This window comes from Salvelinus fontinalis, chromosome 31 (genome assembly GCF_029448725.1).
Source record: "Salvelinus fontinalis isolate EN_2023a chromosome 31, ASM2944872v1, whole genome shotgun sequence".
NCBI lineage: Eukaryota > Metazoa > Chordata > Actinopteri > Salmoniformes > Salmonidae > Salvelinus > Salvelinus fontinalis.
The window spans coordinates 46,857,635-46,877,559 of NC_074695.1; the positions used below are offsets into that span (position 1 = coordinate 46,857,635).

The 19,925-nt window shown below is 43.3% G+C and overlaps 1 protein-coding gene across 1 annotated transcript in view; it reads right to left on the reverse strand.

Annotated features, from left to right (window-relative positions):
- nup210 (nucleoporin 210) overlaps positions 1-19,925 on the reverse strand; it is a 51,632-nt gene that overhangs the window by 6,209 nt on the left and 25,498 nt on the right. The window contains exons 19-33 of the mRNA XM_055892973.1: positions 19,533-19,637; positions 18,367-18,468; positions 17,941-18,069; positions 17,485-17,612; positions 17,145-17,280; positions 16,982-17,044; positions 16,326-16,505; positions 16,158-16,238; positions 15,873-16,004; positions 15,397-15,555; positions 12,522-12,613; positions 10,546-10,720; positions 10,041-10,216; positions 1,647-1,867; positions 935-1,071 (exon numbers count right to left, since the gene is read on the reverse strand). Of these exons, the coding sequence (XP_055748948.1) occupies positions 935-1,071; positions 1,647-1,867; positions 10,041-10,216; positions 10,546-10,720; positions 12,522-12,613; positions 15,397-15,555; positions 15,873-16,004; positions 16,158-16,238; positions 16,326-16,505; positions 16,982-17,044; positions 17,145-17,280; positions 17,485-17,612; positions 17,941-18,069; positions 18,367-18,468; positions 19,533-19,637 (2,016 nt within the window). The remainder of the gene's footprint in view (positions 1-934; positions 1,072-1,646; positions 1,868-10,040; positions 10,217-10,545; positions 10,721-12,521; positions 12,614-15,396; positions 15,556-15,872; positions 16,005-16,157; positions 16,239-16,325; positions 16,506-16,981; positions 17,045-17,144; positions 17,281-17,484; positions 17,613-17,940; positions 18,070-18,366; positions 18,469-19,532; positions 19,638-19,925) is intronic.

Sequence of the window (19,925 nt, forward strand, 5' to 3'; positions counted from 1 at the left end):
GCAGCCGGGAAGAGGGAGCTGACTAGAAGAGACAGACAGACGAGGCGGTGAGAGATGTTCTTTGAGAGAGAGAGAGAGTGCTCCATCTCAGAGGAAGGCTGGGCTAATTAATCTTCTCCATACTGTCTGCGTGTTTCTTTGTGGAGACTTCAGACCCACAGCAGGGGATGGGAGGGGAGGGCCGTCACACACGTTACACTGAGACAGCCATGATCATCTGGTACTGATCATGATGATGGTCTTATAAGCATCTTTATAGTGTCAGATGTTTACTGTGTAGAACTCTACCCTAAGACTTCAGGTTTGTTCTAGGAGAAGCAACTAGGTACCCCCTGGCACAGACGTCAATTCTTTTTGTATTCTTTTTTTATCCCCAATTTCGTGATGTCCAAATTGGTAGTTACAGTCTTGTCCCATCGCTGTTGACTCCCGTACGGACTCGGGAGAAGCGAAAGGTCGAGAGCCATGCGTCCTCCGAAACACGATCCTGCCAAGCCGCACTGCTCACTTAACCCGGAAGTCAGACGCGTCAGACGCACCAATATGTCGGCGGAAACACCAAACCCTCACCTAACCCGGACGACGCTGGGCCAATTGTGCGCCGCCTCATGGCTCTCCCGGTCAAGGCCGGCTGCGACACAGCCCGGGATCGAACACGGGTCGCTAGTGATGCCTCTAGCACTGCCTTAGACTGCTGCACCCCCTCAGACGTCAATTCAACGTCTATTCCACGTTGGTTCAACGTCATTTACGTGAAACAACGTTGATTCAACCAGTGTGTGCCCAGTGGGTAGTGTTGTCCACCTCTCTAGAAACCGGGGTAGTGTATACTGTTTGGATAATCATGATTAAACCATTTGTTGTTGCACAACATACTTTCATTCCATCTCTGACACACAAATGTCCTCTGGTAGCAAGGTTGTCGTTACAGTACCTCTCTGTAGGTCTTCAGCAGCCCAGGGATCTCATAGTAGACAGTGGTGGTGCCTGCGTCTCTTGCCACGGCCACGCCCATTTTAGAGTCTACCTGCAGCACGCCAGTGGATGAGGAGCTCCAGGTACCCGGGACACCTGTAGGGAAAAGAGTAGAGCTGAGAAACTCCCCTTGGTTCAACACTCATCTTGAATTTTCACACATCATTTACTGTAAGACTGTCTCATCCGTCCCACTCCTTCCCGCAGGGCTGACAATGCTAATGTTTAAATAATCAGCAGAAAAATATACTCCATTCCCAAGTAGATGAAAACAAACACGGATATTGCAAAATATATCAATATCACACAGTGGGGGCTGGTGGGAAGAGCCATAGGAGGATGGGCTCATTGTAATGGCTAGAATGGAATAAATAGAACGGAGTCAAAAACGTGGTTTCCATGTGTTTGATACCATCAATTCCATTCCAATGAGCCCGTCCTCGTATAGCTCCTCCCACCAGCCTCCATTGATATCGCATATTAAAGATGCAACATCCCAGAGACCCATGTGAAAGTGCATCAATCCAACGAAACGTCCATTTTGCTCCAAATATTGTCTCAACATCTTTGCAGATAAGCCTCATCTCAACTTCATGCACCTCGGTAGTACTACCAGTGACAGCGTACCTGTTATTTTACAACACCACATGAACCCCTCTTTGACCGCTCACCTTGGGGGCTGAGGAGTTGGGCGCTGAAGCAGACCACGTCTCCCACCACCAGCCTCGTGGCGTCCTCGGGGTGGATGGCGTGCTGAACGGGCAGCGCCAGGTAGTCAGCCATGCCTGCCTGCTCCTCGTCCCACACGGCCAGCAGGGTGAGGCCCACGTTGACTGTCCGCACCGTCAGGGTGTTGTTACCCGGGCCCCGGCCCATCTGCACCAGGTCATCCCTACAGACAGACAGGATAGGAAATGGTCAACATGTAGATTGGTATGAATAACCAATGGCTTTCCTTGCATAAGCAGTAATCAACTACCTCTGCCTGGGCACAAGACAAAGTGACACTCCTGTGGCCCAATCACATTCAGAACCCCTTAGTAACCCACCATCAGCCCCTTCCTTACTCTTATTTGGACAGGTCTCTCCTAAAGTAGTCTGTCAGCACCTTGAGAATAAAGTAATGGAATCAATTTATTGTGCAGGCCAATGAGGGAGTCCCCAGCCGGGCTGAGCAGTGCTGTCTCCCTTCTTCACACACTCCCATTAATTTAGCTCACTCAGGTGGAAACTACTCACTCTGAATGGGGAGGAACGAAAAGCAGTCTAAATTAATGTTGGGCACCTTGGGAGAGACATGCTGGCTTTAAACACCGCCACGGTGCACTCATTAACTGTAGTTGGACTGCAGCAGCATCAGGATAAACAGACTTGGGCTGTGCAACGTTCACACATACGCACACTTTGTGTTGCTCTCTCACAGCAAAACACAGCAGAAAAACAGCGCTTTCACTTCTACATATCTCAATGGCAAGTACCGATCTTGTACGTGCCAATATACAGTGCCTTCGGAAAGTACTCAGACCTTACTCAAAACCCTCAATCTACACACAATACCCCATAATGTCAAGGCAAAAACAGGTTCTGAAATGTTTGCTAATTTGTTAACAATAAACTGAAATATCAAATTGACATAAGTATTCAGACCATTTACTCAGAACTTTGTTGAAGCATCTTTGGCAGCGATTACAGCATAGAGTCGCCTTGGGTATGATGCTACAAGCTTGGAAAACCTGTATTTGGGGAGTTTCTCCCATTCTTCTCTGCAGATACTCTCAAACTCTGTCAGGTTGGATGGGGAGCGTTGTTTCACAGATATTTTCAGGTCTCTCCAGAGATGTTTGATCGGGTTCAAGTCTGAGCTCTCGCTGAGGAACTCAAGGACATTCAGAGACTTGTCCCGAAGCCACTCCTGCGTTGTCTTGGCTGCGTGCTCAGGGTCTTTGTCCTGTTAACCTTCGCTTCAGTCTGAGGTCATGAGCGCTCTGGAGCAGGATTTCATCAAGGATCTCTGTACTTTGCTCTGTTCATCTTTCCCTCGATCCTGACTAGTCTCCCAGTCCCTGCCGCTGAAAAACATCCCCAAAGCATGATGCTGCCACCACCATCCTTCATCCTAGGAATGGTGCCAGGTTTCTTCCAGACATGACGGTTGGCATTCAGGCCAGAGTTCAATCTTGGTTTCATCAGACCAGAGAATCTTGTTTCTCATGGTCTGTCTTTAGGTGCCTTTTGGCAAACTCCAAGCGGGCTGTCATGTGCCTTTTACTGAGGACTGGCTTCCGTCTGGCCACTCTACCAGAAAGGCCTGATTGGTGGAGAGCTGCAGAGATGGTTGTGCTTCTGGAAGGTTCTCCCATCTCCACAAAGGAACTGTAGAGCTCTGTCCATTGGGTTGTTGGTCACCTCCCTGACCAAGGCCCTTTTCCACCGATTGCTCAGTTTGGCTGGGGGGGCAGCTCTAAGAAGAGTCTTGGTGGTTCCAAACTTCTTCCACTTAAGAGTGATGAGACCTCTGTGTTCTTGGGGACCTTCAATGATGCATACATTTTTTGGTACCCTTCCCCAAATCTGTGCCTCGACACAATCCTGTCTCTGAGCTCTACGGACAATTCCTTTGACCTCATGGCTTGGTTTTTGCTCTGACATGCACTGTCAACTGTGGGACCTTACATAGACAGTGTGACTTTCCAAATCATGTCCAATCAATTGAATTTACCACAGGTGGACACCAATCAAGTTGTAGAAACATCTCAAGGATGATCAATGGAAACAGGATGCACATGAGCTCAATTTCAAGCCTCATAGCAAAGGGTCTGAATACTTATGTAAATAAGGTATGTTTTGTATTTTAAATAGATTTGCAAAAATGTCTAAAAACCTGTTTTGTTATTAGGGGGTATCTGTGTTGATTGCTGAGGATTTTTATTTTCTTAATTTAATCAATTTTAGAATAAGGCTGTAACGTAACAAAATGTGGTAACAGTCAAAGGGTCTGAATACTTTCCTAAGTCATTGTATATTTAAAGAAATACACCACATACAATGCATTCAGGGGCGGCAGGTAGCCTAGTGATTAGCGCGTTGGGCCAGTAACCAAAAGGTTGCCAGGTCGAATCCCCGAGCTGACAAGGTAAAAATCTGTCGTTCTGCCCTTGAACAAGGCAGTTGACCCACCCGCAGTTGGCCGTCATTGTAAATAAGAATTTGTTCTTAACTGACTTGCCTAGTTAAATGCATAAATAAATAAACATTTAAATGTAATTTAGAAAATGCATACCAGGGATGGTGTTGCTATGTTATATACAATGTTAACTTAGCTGCGAAGGCTACAAGACCTGATTGAATAAATGCATTCTGAGAGATTTAACTGCCAAATTCAATTTTCTGTTCCACTGGTAAAGGCAGAACCGTTTGGAGTGCTGTCATCTCTTGTCTAACTCTCTTTAAGCAATTTCTTCCTAAGAAATTGGAGTGTCGTACATTAGTGCAAGCTCTTCCAGGCTTCCTCAAACTAAAAGAGCACTCAGAGAGAAGACATGGCACAATATTTCCAGCAGCCTTGGTCCACACAGCCAACAGCCATCTCTTAAACCCTACCACCCCATCTCAATAGTCTACCTTGCTGCTTTCACCTTTCCTATTCTCTTCCCCAATGTGTACACCTTCATACCAGAGGAGGCTGCAGAGGGGAGTAAAACGGCTCAAAATTCATAGGTTTGATAAGATTCCATAAACTCCATTACACTAAATTCCAGACATTATTAAGAGCTGTCCTCCCCCCAGCAGCAAACACTGCTTCAAACAGTATCTCAAGTACAAGTTGCCCTTCATTTGACTTAAGTCTGCACCAAAATAGTATAATTGTGGGTTTCTTTGTAACTTGAAAATTAATACCTTTAAGGAAATTCACAGAAAGCAACCATCACTAGATGGTAACTTTACAAGTAAAGTTGTGCGGCTTGCTAAAGCTCTTAAAAAAAAAAAAATGGTGGTAGTGACATTAAAAAAAATTGTTACGTGCTTTACCTTGTTCAACTTTTATTTTAGTTTTAATGCGTAAATGGCACATAACCTGCAAAAGTTTAAGTTCAGCGGAGTCACTGACAAGAGAAAGTTATTTTGTCAGTGAGTTCTTCAACAAGTGGAAGCTGAGCTGCTCCACCCCTCGGCACGGCAAAAAAATATTTACTCTGAGGAATTTAAGGCCGAGATTCTTGCTCGGTAGCTGAGGACCCGGGCTAAAGTTCTACTTCATCGGTCTCAAAGTTATTGAAGGAAGCCCTCAAAATGGATAAAGACATCCTTGTAGACAACTCAAGTCGGGGCTCTCAAGCAAGAAAGCCTGGTGGAAAACCTTGCATCGTTGGGGCTAAACTACACTATTATCAGGATTGTATTGATATTCTTCAGCGTGCCAGAGAATTTGGCCCACTTTGATGCAACGGAGCACCCATCTCCATCTTCCCAGACTATGCCCCCAGCGTTGCTCGTGACCATGCCGCTTTCAATGATGTCAAGAGACGGTCCGACGTTCGGTATGGTGGTTAGAGCGTTGGACTAGTAACCGAAAGGTTGTAAGATCGAATCCCCGAGCAGACAAGGTAAAAATCTGTCGTCCTGCCCCTGAACAAGGCAGTTAACTGTTCCTAGGCCGTCACTGAAAATAAGAATTTGTTCATATTTTGGCAACAACTGCCCGAGTTACACCAGGAACGCACTATCCCTCCATCAGTGCTCAGACTGTCCGCAATTGGTTGAGAGAGGCTGGACTGAGGGCTTGTAGGCCTGTTGTAAGGCAGTTCCTCACCAGACATCACCGGCAACAACATCGCCTATGGGCACAAACCCACCGTCGATTGGACCAGACAAGCTTGGCAAACAGTGCTCTTCACTGACGAGCATGTCTGGGACCTGCTGGATTGGAGGGTGAGGGCTAGGGCCATTCCCCCCAGAAATGTCCAGGAACTTGCAGGTGCCTTGGTGGAAGAGTGGGTTAACATCTCACAGCAAGAACTTGTAAATCTGGTGCAGTCCATGAGGAGATGCACTGCAGTACTTAATGCAGCTGGTGGCCACACCAGATACTGACTGTTCCTTTTCATTTTGACCCCCCCTTTTTTCAGGGACACATTATTAAATTTCTGTTAGTCACATGTCTGTAGAACTTGTTCAGTTTGTGTCTCAGTTGTTGAATCTTATGTTTATACAAACATTTACACACAGTGAGAGAACGTTTCTTTTTTTGCTGAGTTTAAGATGATTGCCTGCCGTTGAGTCCTTATCTCTACAGATCAAACTGGTTTCATAAAAAATGTTCACTCTTTTTTCAACATCAGACATCTTTATAATATACTTTACAATCCCTATTCATCTGACACTCCAGAAATATTGTTATCACTTGATGCTGAGAAAACATTTGATCGGGTGGATTGGGATTATTTACACCACAGGAAGGCCCTTCTAAACAGTTCTATGGCAACAGGCTGGCATTTTACTACTCTTCTAGCTAGACGTCTTATACTATTTAAGTGGAAATATCGGTTGCCTCCTCTTTTTAACCATTGGATACAGAAAGTTATGCAATATCTCAAGCTAAAGAAAATACCCTACTACATTAGGGAATCTGCAGAAACATGTTATAATATCTGGAAACCTTTCCTTTGTAGAAAACATGGACCCAGCTAATTTCACAACTCCATAAACCAACCCAAATTAGAATGTACAGTCATGGCCAAAAGTTTTGAGAATGACACAAATATTAATTTTCACAAAGTCTGCTGCCTCAGTTTGTATGATGGCAATTTGCATACACTCCAGAATGTTATGAAGAGTGATCAGATGAATTGCAATTAATTGCAAAGTCCCTCTTTGCCATGCAAATGAACTGAATCCCCCAAAAACATTTCCACTGCATTTCAGCCGTGCCACAAAAGGACCAGCTGACATCATGTCAGTGATTCTCTCGTTAACACAGGTGTGAGTGTTGACGAGGACAAGGCTGGAGATCACTCTGTCATGCTGACTGAGTTCGAATAACAGACTGGAAGCTTCAAAAGGAGGGTGGAATCATTGTGCTTGGAATCATTGTTCTTCCTGTCAACCATGGTTTCCTGCAAGGAAACACGTGCCGTCATCATTGCTTTGCACAAAAAGGGCTTCACAGAAAAGGATATTGCTTCCAGTAAGATTGCACCTAAATCAACCATTTATTATCAAGAACTTCAAGGAGAGCGGTTCAATTGTTGTGAAGAAGGCTTCAGAGTGCCCAAGAAAGTCCAGCAAGCGCCAGGACAATCTCCTAAAGTTGATTCAGCTGCGGGATCGGGGCAACACTAGTGCAGAGCTTGCTCAGGAATGGCAGCAGGCAGGTGTGAGTGCATCTACATGCACAGTAAGGCGAAGACTTTGAGGATGGCCTAGTGTCAAGAAGGGCAGCAAAGAAGCCACTTCTCTCCAAGAAAAACATCAAACACCTTCTGCAAAAGGTACAGGGATCGGACTGCTGAGGACTGGGGTAAAGTCATTTTCTCTGATGAATCCCCTTTCCGATTGTTTGGGGCATCCGGAAAAAACCTCGTCCGGAGAAGACAAGGTGAGCGCTACCATCAGTCCTGTGTCATGCCAACAGTGAAGTGTGTCATGTGTGGGGTTGCTTCTCAGCCAAGGGAGTGGGCTCACTCACAATTTTGCCCTAGAACACAGCCATGAATAAAGAATGGTACCAACACATCCTCTGAGAGCAATTTCTCCCAACCATCCAGGAACAGTTTGGTGACAAACAATGCCTTATCCAGCATGATGGAGCACCTTGCCATAAGGAAAAAGTGATAAGTGGCTCAGGGAACAAAACATCGATATTTTGGGTCCATGGCCAGGAAACTCCCCAGACTTTAATTTCATTGAGAACATGTGGTCAATCCTCAAGAGGCGGGTGGACAAACAAAAACCCACAAATTCTGACAAACTCCAAGCATTGATTATGCAAGAATGGGCTGCCATCAGTCAGGATGTGGCCCAGAAGTTAATTGACAGCACGCGGATTGCAGAGGTCTTGAAAAAGGGTCAACACTGCAAATTTTGACTCTTTGTATCAACTTCATGAAATTGTCAATAAAAGCCTGTGACACTTATGAAATGCTTGTAATTATACTTCAGTATTCTATAGTAACATCTGACAAAAATATCTAGACACTGAAGCAGCAAACTGTGGAAATTAATATTTGTGTCATTCTCAACTTTTGGACACAACTGTATAATTATTTTCACTATTTCTTACTTTGTTTTATAATATCTTTGTATTTAAAAAAAATACTATTTGATTATATATCATGCCTGTTTAACCTCTCTTGGGTACGTGAGACGTATGGAATGAATGGATTTTTCTCAGGTTTTCGCCTGCCAAATCAGTTCTGTTATACTCACAGACACTATTTTAACAGTTTTGGAAACTTTGGAGTGTTTTCTATCCAAATCTACCAGTTATATGCATATCATATCTTCTGGGCCCGAGAAGCAGGCAGTTTAATTTGGGCATGCTTTTCATCCAAAATTCCTACCCTAGAGAAGTTAAGTCTGGTTTTGGGGTGGGTTTGATTTGGTAGGGGATCCGTGTGTGTTCTGCCTGCTATCTGTATAATCAGAAAAGTTGAAGATGTGGTAATGCAGTTTTTAAAACAGCTGCACCGTAAGTTCCGTGGTGAATATTTTGATTCCGCGAACAGATATGAATAGCAGTGAAGTAGACAAATATTCCTTACGCTCCAACTTTGTCTAACTTGTTGGGGTTGTGGTCAAAACGGTCAAAATGTTGTTAATGCGGTTACAGTACTTAATTGCTGTCCCTTTTTATCAAAATATTTTTGGTTCAAACGCCAGCAGAGAATTAGATGAATACGTAAATGCTTTAACTTTTTGTCTCAGTTGTTGTGGTCAATATTTGTGTTGTGGTCTGTAATTGTGGTCACTTCTCTCTCCTCATAATTTTGTCCCTCAGTGCCAGTGAGTATCCTAGCAACAGTTCCGTTTTGGAAACTCAATACTGACACAGAGAGCTGCTGTTAGAAAAGAGCAGGCGCAGGTTCCTAAAACTGCTCTATCTAGAGATTGTTACACAAGATTCCAAATCCGCTTCCCAATTTCAAAAGCAGAGAAGTAGGGGAATATTTCAAATTTTTGGCTAACTTGGTTCAGTGGTGAAAACGGTAGTTGTTTGGAAAATAATGAATCTGATTGCTTCTGACATGATTTATAGCAGCTAGAAAGAGACCGGAGATGGTTTACTAAAATGGCTCTAGTTACAGATTGGTACGCACAATTACGATTGCGGATTTGACAAGGAGAAGTAGGTGAAGATTTCTACCTTAGAAAAAATGTCTAACTCGTTCCGTTAGTGGTCAAAACGGCAGTTGTTTGGGAAAAGTTGGAAGAACATATGGTGATGCACCTAAAACAGCTGTACCGTAAGTTCTGTAGTGAATATTTTGATTCTGCGAACAGACATGAATAGCAGAGTAGACAAATATCCCATCGACTCTGACTTTGTCTAACTTGTTCGGGTAGTGGTCAAAATGGCGGCAGTTTGCAAAAACGTTACGGAAAATGTTGTTGATGCAGTTACTTAAACTGTTGTAACTTTTTATTCAAATATAATTTTTTTGTCTGAACTCCAGATTTGAGTAGCACAGAAGTAGACAAAGATGGGAACGCTTGAACTTTGTCTAAGTTGTTGCAAAGTGGAATAATTAGATGAAGTGTGTCAAAAGTTGCAGGATTTTACTTAGAGAATGGCAGTTGAAAGTGATGTCAGAATGGGGATCATTATAATCTTGACGAAAAGCGGATTTAGGCCAGAAAGAAATCGACTATAAGTTTAATAACGTCAAAGTATAACATATCAAAAAGTGGTATACAAACAACTCGAGGGAGACCATTCTGGATGTTTTGAACTTTAAAGGGAGTTTCTAGAACAACAAGAACAAAGAACAAGAAGATCGAATAACTAAGATAGGGCTCTTGCTGCGCCAAACCCCACAATTAAACAGAAATAACATTTGTGAACTTACCTGTTGGTGGTGAACGTGAGCAGGGAGTTGTGGCTGTGAAGGACCTCTCCAGTGTTCGCATGGAGGTGAACAGTGAAAGTAAGCACCATGCCCAGAGGAATAGCAGACAGGCTGTCCCTGGAAGGGTTGTTGATGACTGGACTGGTGCTGAAACGCAGGTACGACACTGGGGCCACCTGGGACATCACAGAAAGGGATAGACTATAATGTAAGGAAATATACTTAGACCGAAGTCAACTGCAAAGCAATCCGTCTCTCACTAATAGTCTTAAAACATGATGCCATTACTTTATAACGGCATGAATTAAGATGATAGACGTAAGTATGGGTAATGACGTTTTGGTTATTGGCAACATTTGCATGAGATGCGGTAAACTTGTATGGAAAGTATTAATTTAACAAAATAACTTCATATTCTCATTCATTGTACTGTGTTAACATTGTATTTATTCCCATAGGGACAATAAAGATTAATAGAATTGAATTAAGGAGCAGAGGGTTTCACCTTCACTGCGAGGACCAGGGTTTGATTGACACCGAAGGTTTCCTGTGAGGTCACCAGCAGGGAGGAGGAGCCAGTGAGCGAGCCAGAGGACAAGAGGCCCTTCTCATCCACCTGGACAATGGTAGCCTGGTTGGGACAGTCCAGCACCCGGTAGGAGAGAGCAACCACACCATCCCTGTTCACACACACACCACCAGAGTTAGTAGCCTTCTATTTTCTGGAGACGACTCAAGCGGTTGTTTTTATGTCAAGAGTAGGGCACTATAGAGAGGATGTGTTGTCATTTGAGATGGAACTGAAGAGGTACTGTGCAATGCTGAGTGCTCAAAGTAAAATGTTGAGTTTTCAAAGTGTCTCAGCTGGAGACAAATGTGTGAAGCTAGGTAGGTACAGTTGAAGTCGGGAAGTTTACATACACTTAGGTTGGAGTCATTAAAACTCGTTTTTCAACCACTCCACACATTTCTCGTTAACAAACTATAGTTTTGGCAAGTCGGTTAGGACATCCAGTAATTCTTCCAACAATTGCTTACAGACAGATTATTTCACTTATAATTCACTGTATCACAATTCCAGTGGGTCAGAAGTTTACATACACTAAGTTGACTGTGCCTTTAAACAGCTTGGAAATTCCAGAAAAAGATGTCATGGCTTTAGAAGCTTCTGATAGGCTAATTGACATAATTTGAGTCAATTGGAGGTGTACCTGTGGATGTATTTCAAGGCCTACCTTCAAACTCAGTGCCTCTTTGCTTGACATCATTGGAAGTCTGGTTCATCCTTGAGAGCAATTTCTAAATGCCTGAAGGGACCACATTCATCTGTACAAACAATAGTACGCAAGTATAAAACACCATGGGACCACGCAGCTGCAATACCGCTCAGGAGGGAGATGCGTTCTGTCTGCTAGAGATGAACGCACTGTGGTGCGAAAAGTGCTAATCAATCCCAGAACAACAGCAAAGGACCTTGTGAAGATGCTGGAGGACACAGGTACAAAAGTATCTATATCCACAATAAAACGAGTCCTATATTCACATAACTCGAAAGGCCGCTCAGCAAGGAAGGCACTGCTCCAAAACAGCCATAAAAAACCCAGACTACAGTCTGCAACTGCACATGGGGACAAAGATTGTACTTTTTGGAGAAATGTCCTCTGGTCTGATGAAACAAAAATAGAACTGTTTGGCCAAAATTACCATCGTTATGTTTGGAGGAAAAAGGGGGAGGCTTGCAAGCCGAAGAACACCATCCCAATCGTGAAGCACGGGGGTGGCAGCATCATGTTGTGAGGGTGCTTTGCTGCAGGAGGGACTGGTGCACTTCACAAAATAGATGGCATAAGGAGGGAGGAAAATTATGTGGAAATATTGAAGCAACATCTCAAGACATCAGTCAGGAAGTTAAACCTTGGTCGCAAATGGGTCCTCCAAATGGACAATGACCCTAAGCATACTTCCAAAGTTGTGGCAAAACGGCTTAAGGGCAACAAAGTAAAGGTATTGGAGAAGCCATCACAAAGCCCTGACCTCAATCCCATAGAAAATTTGTGGGCAGAACTGAAAAAGCGTGGGCGAGCAAGGAGGCCTACAAACATGACTCAGTTACACCAGCTCTGTCAGGAGGAATGGGCCAAAATTCACCCAACTTATTGTGGGAAGCTTGTGGAAGGCTACCAGAAACATTTGACCGAAGTTAAACAATTTAAAGGCAATGCTACCAAATACTAATTGAGTTTATGTAAACTTCTGACCCACTGGGAATGTGATGAAAGAAATAAATGCTGAAAAAAATCATTCTCTCTACTATTACTCTGACATTTCACATTCTTAAAATAAAGCTGTGATCCTAACTCACCAAAACAGGGAATTTTTACTCGGATTAAATGTCAGGAATTGTGAAAAACTGAGTATAAATGTATTTGGCTGATGTGGATGTAAACTTGCGACTTCAACTGTCGGTCTCTATTCCCTTACCGGTTAGTCTGGAGTGTGAGCCCAGAGTTGGGAGCCATCAGTATCTCCTCAGCCTCCACAGCTGGATTAAGCATGTGCAGCTTGTCATAAACCTTGATCAAAGGGAAGAGTTGACGGTCTAATTAACTGGAGGTTTTTTACCCATCCTTTGATGTTTGGGTCTTCGTGACACGACATAGTCTAATGCAGTTTGAAGCGGGATGCACACGACACGTCGCAGACCAATCTGCCTTCTTATCACTTTACAAAAAGGTACACTTTAAAAAGGAGAAGTTTGCTTTTTTACAACCAAATCTCTATTTTTTTTTATGTAAATGGGAAGTTATAGAAGGGCCCCGGAAACCTTTTTTTTAGCGATTTCACTTGTTTTTGAGAAACGTACCCCAACCAGAGATTCACTTCCACCTCCTCGTTGTACAGTATGGGGGATCCGAACAAACGTGAACAAAGACTCCAAAAACACCCAAATTCATCCTTGTACAAACTGAAACGCTCTCGGTTTAGTGATGCAGGTATTCAGATGTCGTACACATGAAACGGTGTCGAACGGCGGCGTTATATTCCAGTGTGTTTGCGAATCGAGCGATACCTCTCCGTCCATTTTAGCAGCAGGCTTCAGAGAGAATGGAACAGCTGGTTAGGGGAAACCGCTGGAATCGCACAAAATGGAATAGTGATGCGGATAAAGTTCGGAATTACACAATCTCATGTATACAACATCGAAAGACCTGCACCGCGATACTGAGATCCGTTTCTAAAAGAACGTATCTGGGCGTTTTCGGGGACCCCGTATTGCACAACGAGAATAGAGGAGGTGAATCGCTGGTTGGGTTCAGTAAAAAAAGATAACTAGTGAAACAGCAAAAAAAAAAAGTGTCTGGACCCTTTTATAACTTTCTATTTACATAAAAGATTTGACTTCTCAGCATGTTTGCTCTTGCAGTGTTTGTTCACTTTCAGAAGGGAACAGGAGAACAAGCGGAGGTCCATAAAAAAAGCACGATAACCTGAGTAGTCGTGTAATACATTTCTGAGACAGTGTGATCCAGCCACACAGAAAGACCAATTGCAGTGCTGTGTCCGGGTATGAACCTTGAGAGAGGTACTGTGTTGTTGTAATAGTAGTAGACCAATTTCTCAAATCCAGACCTCTAGGCCAGTAGTACTACTGATTTGCATTGTTAAGGGACTGATCCAGACCTAGGACACCGGGAGATTGAGATCTCTGACCTATCAGTCAAATAACTACAAGGGAGAAAAGAAAAACAGCACACCTGGGATATGAGTTCCCCTGGCATATACAATACCAGTCAAAAGTTTGGAAACACTTACTCATTCGAAAGGTTTTTCTTTATTTTTAATATTTTCTACATTGTAGAATAATCAATACTATCATCAAAACTATGAAATAACACATGAAATTATGTAGTAACAAAAACAATATATATATATATATATATTTGAGATTCTTCAAAATAGCCCTTTGCCTTGCTGACAGCTTTGCAAACTATTGGCATTCTCTCAACCAGCTTCATGAGGTTGTCACCTGGAATGCATTTCAATTACAGGTGTGCCTTGTTAAAAGTTCATTTGTGTAATTTCTTTCCTTCATAATGCGTTTGACTCAATCAGTTGTGTTGTGACAAGGTAGGGGTGGTATACATAAGATAGCCATATTTGGTAAAAGATCAAGTCCATATTACGGCAAGAACAGGTCAAATAAGCTAAGACAAATGACAGTCCGTCATTGTTGTAAGACATGAAGGTCAGTCAATGTGGAGAATGTCAAGAACTTAGAAAGTTTCTCCAAGTGCAGTTGCAAAAACCATCAAGCGCTATGATGAAACAGGCTCTCATGAGGACCGCCACAGGAAAGGAAGACACAGAGTTACCTCTGCTGCAGAGGATAAGTTCATTAGACTTACCAGCCTAAGAAATTGCAGCCAAATAAATGCTTCAGAGTTCAAGTAACAGACACATCTCAACATCAACTGTTCAGAGGAGACTGCATAAAAATCAGGGCTTCATGGTCGAATTGCTGCAAAGAAGACACCCATAAGACACCAATAATAAGAAAAGACTAGCTTGGGCCAAGAAACATGAGCAATGGACATTAACCTTGTGGATATCTGTCCTTTGGTCTGGAGTCCAAATGTGAGATTTTTGGTTCCAACCGCAGTGTCTTTGTGAGACGCAGGGTAGGTGAACGGATGATCTCTGCATGTGTGGTTCCCACCATGGAGGAGGAGGGTGCTTTGCTGGTGATACTGTCTGATTTATTTAGAATTCAAGTCACACTTAACCAGCATGGCTACCACAGCATTCTGCAGCAATACACCATCCCATCTGGTTTGCACTTAGTGGGATCATCATTTATTTTTCAACAGGACAATGACCCAACACACCTCCAGGCTGTGTAAAGGCTATTAGACCAAGAAGGAGAGTGATGGAGTACTGCATCAGATGACCTGGACTCCACAATCACCCGATCTCAACCCAATTGAGATGGCTTAAGATGAGTTGGATCGCAGAGTGAAGGAAAAGCAGCCAACAAGTGCTCAGCATATGTGGGAACTCCTTCAAGACTGTTGGAAAATCATTCCAGTTGAAGCTGGTTGAGAGAATGCCAAGGTTGTGCAAAGCTGTCATCAAGGCAATGGGTTGAAACTTTGAAGAATGTCAAATATAAAATATATTTTGATTTGTTTAACACTTTTTGGTTACTATAAGATTCCACGTGTGTTATTTCATAGTTTTGATGTCTTTACTATTATTCTACAATGTAGAAAATAGTACAAATAAGGAAAAACCATTGAATGAGTAGGTGTGTCCAAACTTTTGACTGGTACTGTAGATGCCTACATAAGTATAGTACCTGGATCTGAAGTTCATCACTGAGCTCTAGTAGCTTCCTCTCCAGTTGTCCAGCCTTTGGGTCGTTGACTTTGAGCACCACCTTCAGCCCTGTCCTTCCTTTAGTCTTCCCTGTTACGCTCATAGCAAAGTTATGCTCTGACTGGAGCTGAAAAGAGGCCTACAAAGAGATAGCATTTTAAAGCAGTAAATTAAAGCAGAAATAGAGTTAGAAATGAGACAGTAGACATATCAGATGTTGTTTCTCTGGTGAAGGTGGAGCATCATTTTGTCCTAATTCAGTCACTCTGATACAAAGGATCATAGGAGCTCGAAACAAAAGATCCGACTCATCTATAAATGAATCAAAATAGTTTTTCCACTACACTATTTATGGCTTATTATAGAATCAGTTGAAAACTAAAGTGCATGTGGCCTTGAATGGAACCTTTGTCACTCATCAAGAAGAAAAACTCAATATCAAAAACTGGTTCCCACCTCGGCATGTCGTGATTGGAGGTCCAGGATGTCTCTCTTGGTGGTGGACCAATGGAAGGTGAGGCCAGGCAGGGTGTTGCCAAAGGAGAAGGGGGTCTGACTGCTGGTAAGCCCTATCACATACACAGGCATCTAGGAGAAGGGACAGGATGAGGCAACTCAAAGCAGCTCACACGTCTGTAAGTCTTGATATTCACAATATAACGCATCTCACTTAGAGTGATGCATGTTCTGTGGAAACTGTCAGAGACCATTTGAGATTAGAGTTAATTTATCATGCGTTACCCGTGTCCCAGTCTTCATTCTGGTGATAGGGGCCCGGATGCGAATGGCCCTCAATTGCACAACTTCGACCTCTACTTGATCCTGTTCATAGGAAACATTAGAATAGAAGTACATCACTTTCAGTTGGTGAAAAAGAGATGATGTACCGATGATGTTCAGGTATTTTACCTGAGAGACAACAACAAGCTTCCCAGTCTCGGCATCGACAGCTTGAACCAGTCCTGTAACCGTGACGTTGCCAATGGCAACGCCCCTGACATGACCCATGTCGTTGACAGATGCCATCTCCTCATTGGCCATGGAGAAGAGGATGTTGGACTGGGGCTGTGGGCCGCCCTCGGATGTGATCTAGAACATGGAGACGAGTTAAAGGGTGGTGTCTGTGTGTGTGTCATGAATATGGTAGACTATCAGTTCCACTTGACTGGCCCTGAGGATACTGACAGCGTGTTCAACTCTTGTCAATGTGGGGTCTTTCAATTTCTCAAGGCAATCAAATCATGCATGGTCTGTTAGAATAATCAACACGATAGATTTGGAGATTAAATCAACAGGTTACTCACAGGGTGTGTGTATTTACAATTACTTAATATTCAGCAATTAAATAGCACGTGGAGAGCTTCACAAATGCAAAGAACACAAACGAGCAGTTGCTCAACGGGTAAGCTGGAAAGGCCTATTTTAAAGCGTATGGTGATTCATAATTATCTTCACAAAAGGAGATTCTCCAAACAGGACCACCTGTCTTATCAGTGTGGGGGACAGCAAGTGGCAGAGACCAGAGTTTTCCCACAATACACTGGAAATGCAACAATCCAATGTACCTGCATCATGGCTCCGATTATCAGAGTCATTTTCCTGGGGATCAGTTTGAATGGTGGGAACACCTAAGGGAAAAACGAAACACAAAAATGAGCATCTTTCAACACGCATAATATAACATCGTTGGACAACATGTTTCAGTGAGTCTTGTGAAAACCCTCCTACCTCGATTTGCTGAGGAGCAGATGCAATCTTTCTTCCAGTTTTGTCTACTAGCATAGCAGACACGCTCGTCTGTCCAATTGCTAAGCCTTTGACCAGGAAGATTGCCGTGTCCTTCTCGGAGGGATCTGAAAGTGCTCTGGGGAAAACATCACATGAATGGTGAACTCAATGTCTACTTTACTGAAACGTAGGCAAAATATACGTGCCGAGGTGCATGCAGGAGTAATTCCTATCCGTTTCTCCATTCCCAGTGACACAGACAAAGGTGTGCATGTAATAGTATCTGCTCTAAGAACAAAACTTTATACTTATATGACTCATTAATGTAACAGTAACTTACTGCAGAGAGATGATACCGGACGCTGCACTGAGTTTCAGATTCAAAAAGCGGAAATATTTGGCCAAAAAGGGCTTCTTGTTGTCATCCAGAACCCTGACATGGGCTTTCACAGATTTACCAATCTCCACCTGCAAGAAACCAGTTCATGTTTTTTTTTAACACGACAAGCACTATTTTGGGCTCTAATTGCATTAGTTATTTGCATAAAAGTGTTTTGTTTGTGTTTCTTTTTACTAAGTATACAAGCAGCTACACTCAAATTCAAGTTGGCATTATTGCCATGAGAGGATTGACCAACATTCACAGCATCTTAATCCTGTTGGTTTGTATCTATATATCCATTTCTTGAATACTTCACATAGTGAACAATACTTTCCTGTGGTTTCAGAAAACCAGTGATACACAGCCTTTGGGGTCTCTGCCCTGCAGGATAAAGTATTGAGGCTGGCCACTGACCTTGTCAACCACTCGGACATAAACCTCCAGGATGTCCGAGATGTGGACCGTAGCCGTAGCAGGGGCCGGGAAGGCCAGGCAGAGGTCATGAACCATCACCTGCACTGTCCCCGGCTGGACTGGATGCACCTAGAGCACATGGAGAGGCCACCGTGACAAAAGGGTTTATAGGACGTTTTTATTTTATCTCACAACACCTTTCTCAAGGCACACGGATGTTTCATCAATGCTGCATTCAGAGCATCACGTCAGCTACAATATTGTTCGAAAGTAGGATGATAAGGGGCCAAGGGAGGTGTAGGAAATAAGACAGGTATACAACACATCTATTTAACCATGGTATGCTAACCCCGTAAAAAGTACACTCAAAAGAGAGTGGTATGCTCAGCAGCATTGTCATTCTGGGTGTTCTGTGATTCTCCTCACCTCAGCAGAACCCTGGGCCTCCTGGTACACCACATCTGCTATCCCTCCAACGCTGGTGTTGACAAAGAAATACCCAGAGCCCTCCCTCAGGGCTAGGTCAGCCTGCAGGATACACAAACAGGAGAAGCCACGGATGAAAGCATGACACCACACTGGACAAGATGACAAAGAAGCAGTCAAGGCCCATCACAATAGCAGCTGAAAAGGTACATGTTTTTCAAATCGTGGTCACAAGTAATAATATGTAATTATAGTGAGTATCCATGCAGCAGAATTTATCAGCCATGCTGAGTAGGCCATCTGTGTGTAATGTATCAGCCAGGCCAGTGGGCCACCTGTGTATAATATTTCAAGTAGAGATGGGCAATATAGAAAAAGATCCATACCACAATAAATTGAACGATAAGTTTATAACATTAATGTGCACCAAAGTAAAAAAAGAAATAACTCTTACTTTTACTTTCAATGTTGTAGCTATCAATTGTCCAACCAACAATCACCCATATTAGCAAACTTATTTCATTTCAAACTTCACATTTCTTTAGTAGGGATTTATATGTTATTTATTACAATGAACGATGTCAGCAAAATGTCCACAATAAGTGGTCGGAGTCTATAATCTTTCGGTTTATCGTCCCAGCTCTAATTTCAAGGCATCATAATCCAGTGCTATCAGGTAGTTGGGATCTGTGAGCAATCAGTGATACAGAGGGAGACTGAATGAGGGGGTTACATGGCAGCTAGTTGGGATCTGTGAGCAATCAGTGATACAGAGGGAGACTGAATGAGGGGGTTACATGGCAGCTAGTTGGGATCTGTGAGCAATCAGTGATACAGAGGGAGACTGAATGAGGGGGTTACATGGCAGCTAGTTGGGATCTGTGAGCAATCAGTGATACAGAGGGAGACTGAATGAGGGAGTTACATGGCAGCTAGTTGGGATCTGTGAGCAATCAGTGATACAGAGGGAGACTGAATGAGGGGGTTACATGGCAGCTAGTGGTGAGTGAGGGAAGACTGGAGGACCATAGGAACGGGATACATGGAACAGATATTACCTTTGACAGCGACAGTGAAGGATGGGTCACATTGTATTCTGTCAGCTCTATGCCATACACTTCTATCTGCAACACTACTGAACATTTCACACAGGCTCCAGTTCTTACCCGCACGTCAGGGTGGTTGTATATGGTGACAGCTTCAGGACTGACGGTTACGTCTTCCACCAATAGGAGTTCCAGAGTGGCTGAGACAGGGGTCAGCGGGTCAAACTGCCAGAAAGAGGGAGAGATAAAACAGGATGGGTGCCATGGTTACAGGTGTCAGAGTGACACCAAGATGAGATTACCCTACATGGCGGTGTCCTTAAAAAGTTGAGTTCTGTGGTTAAGGTCAAGTGAAATCATAGGGGAAGTCTTAGTATCAATGGTAAAACTAAATGCTGTAATTTAGTATTTGTGACCCATTTCAAGAAACTAGGCCTATGTCTCACGTCACTACTTCACAGGAGAGGCATTTGAACGTGTTTTTTGTTGTTGTTATTGCAGAAATGCCTTCGG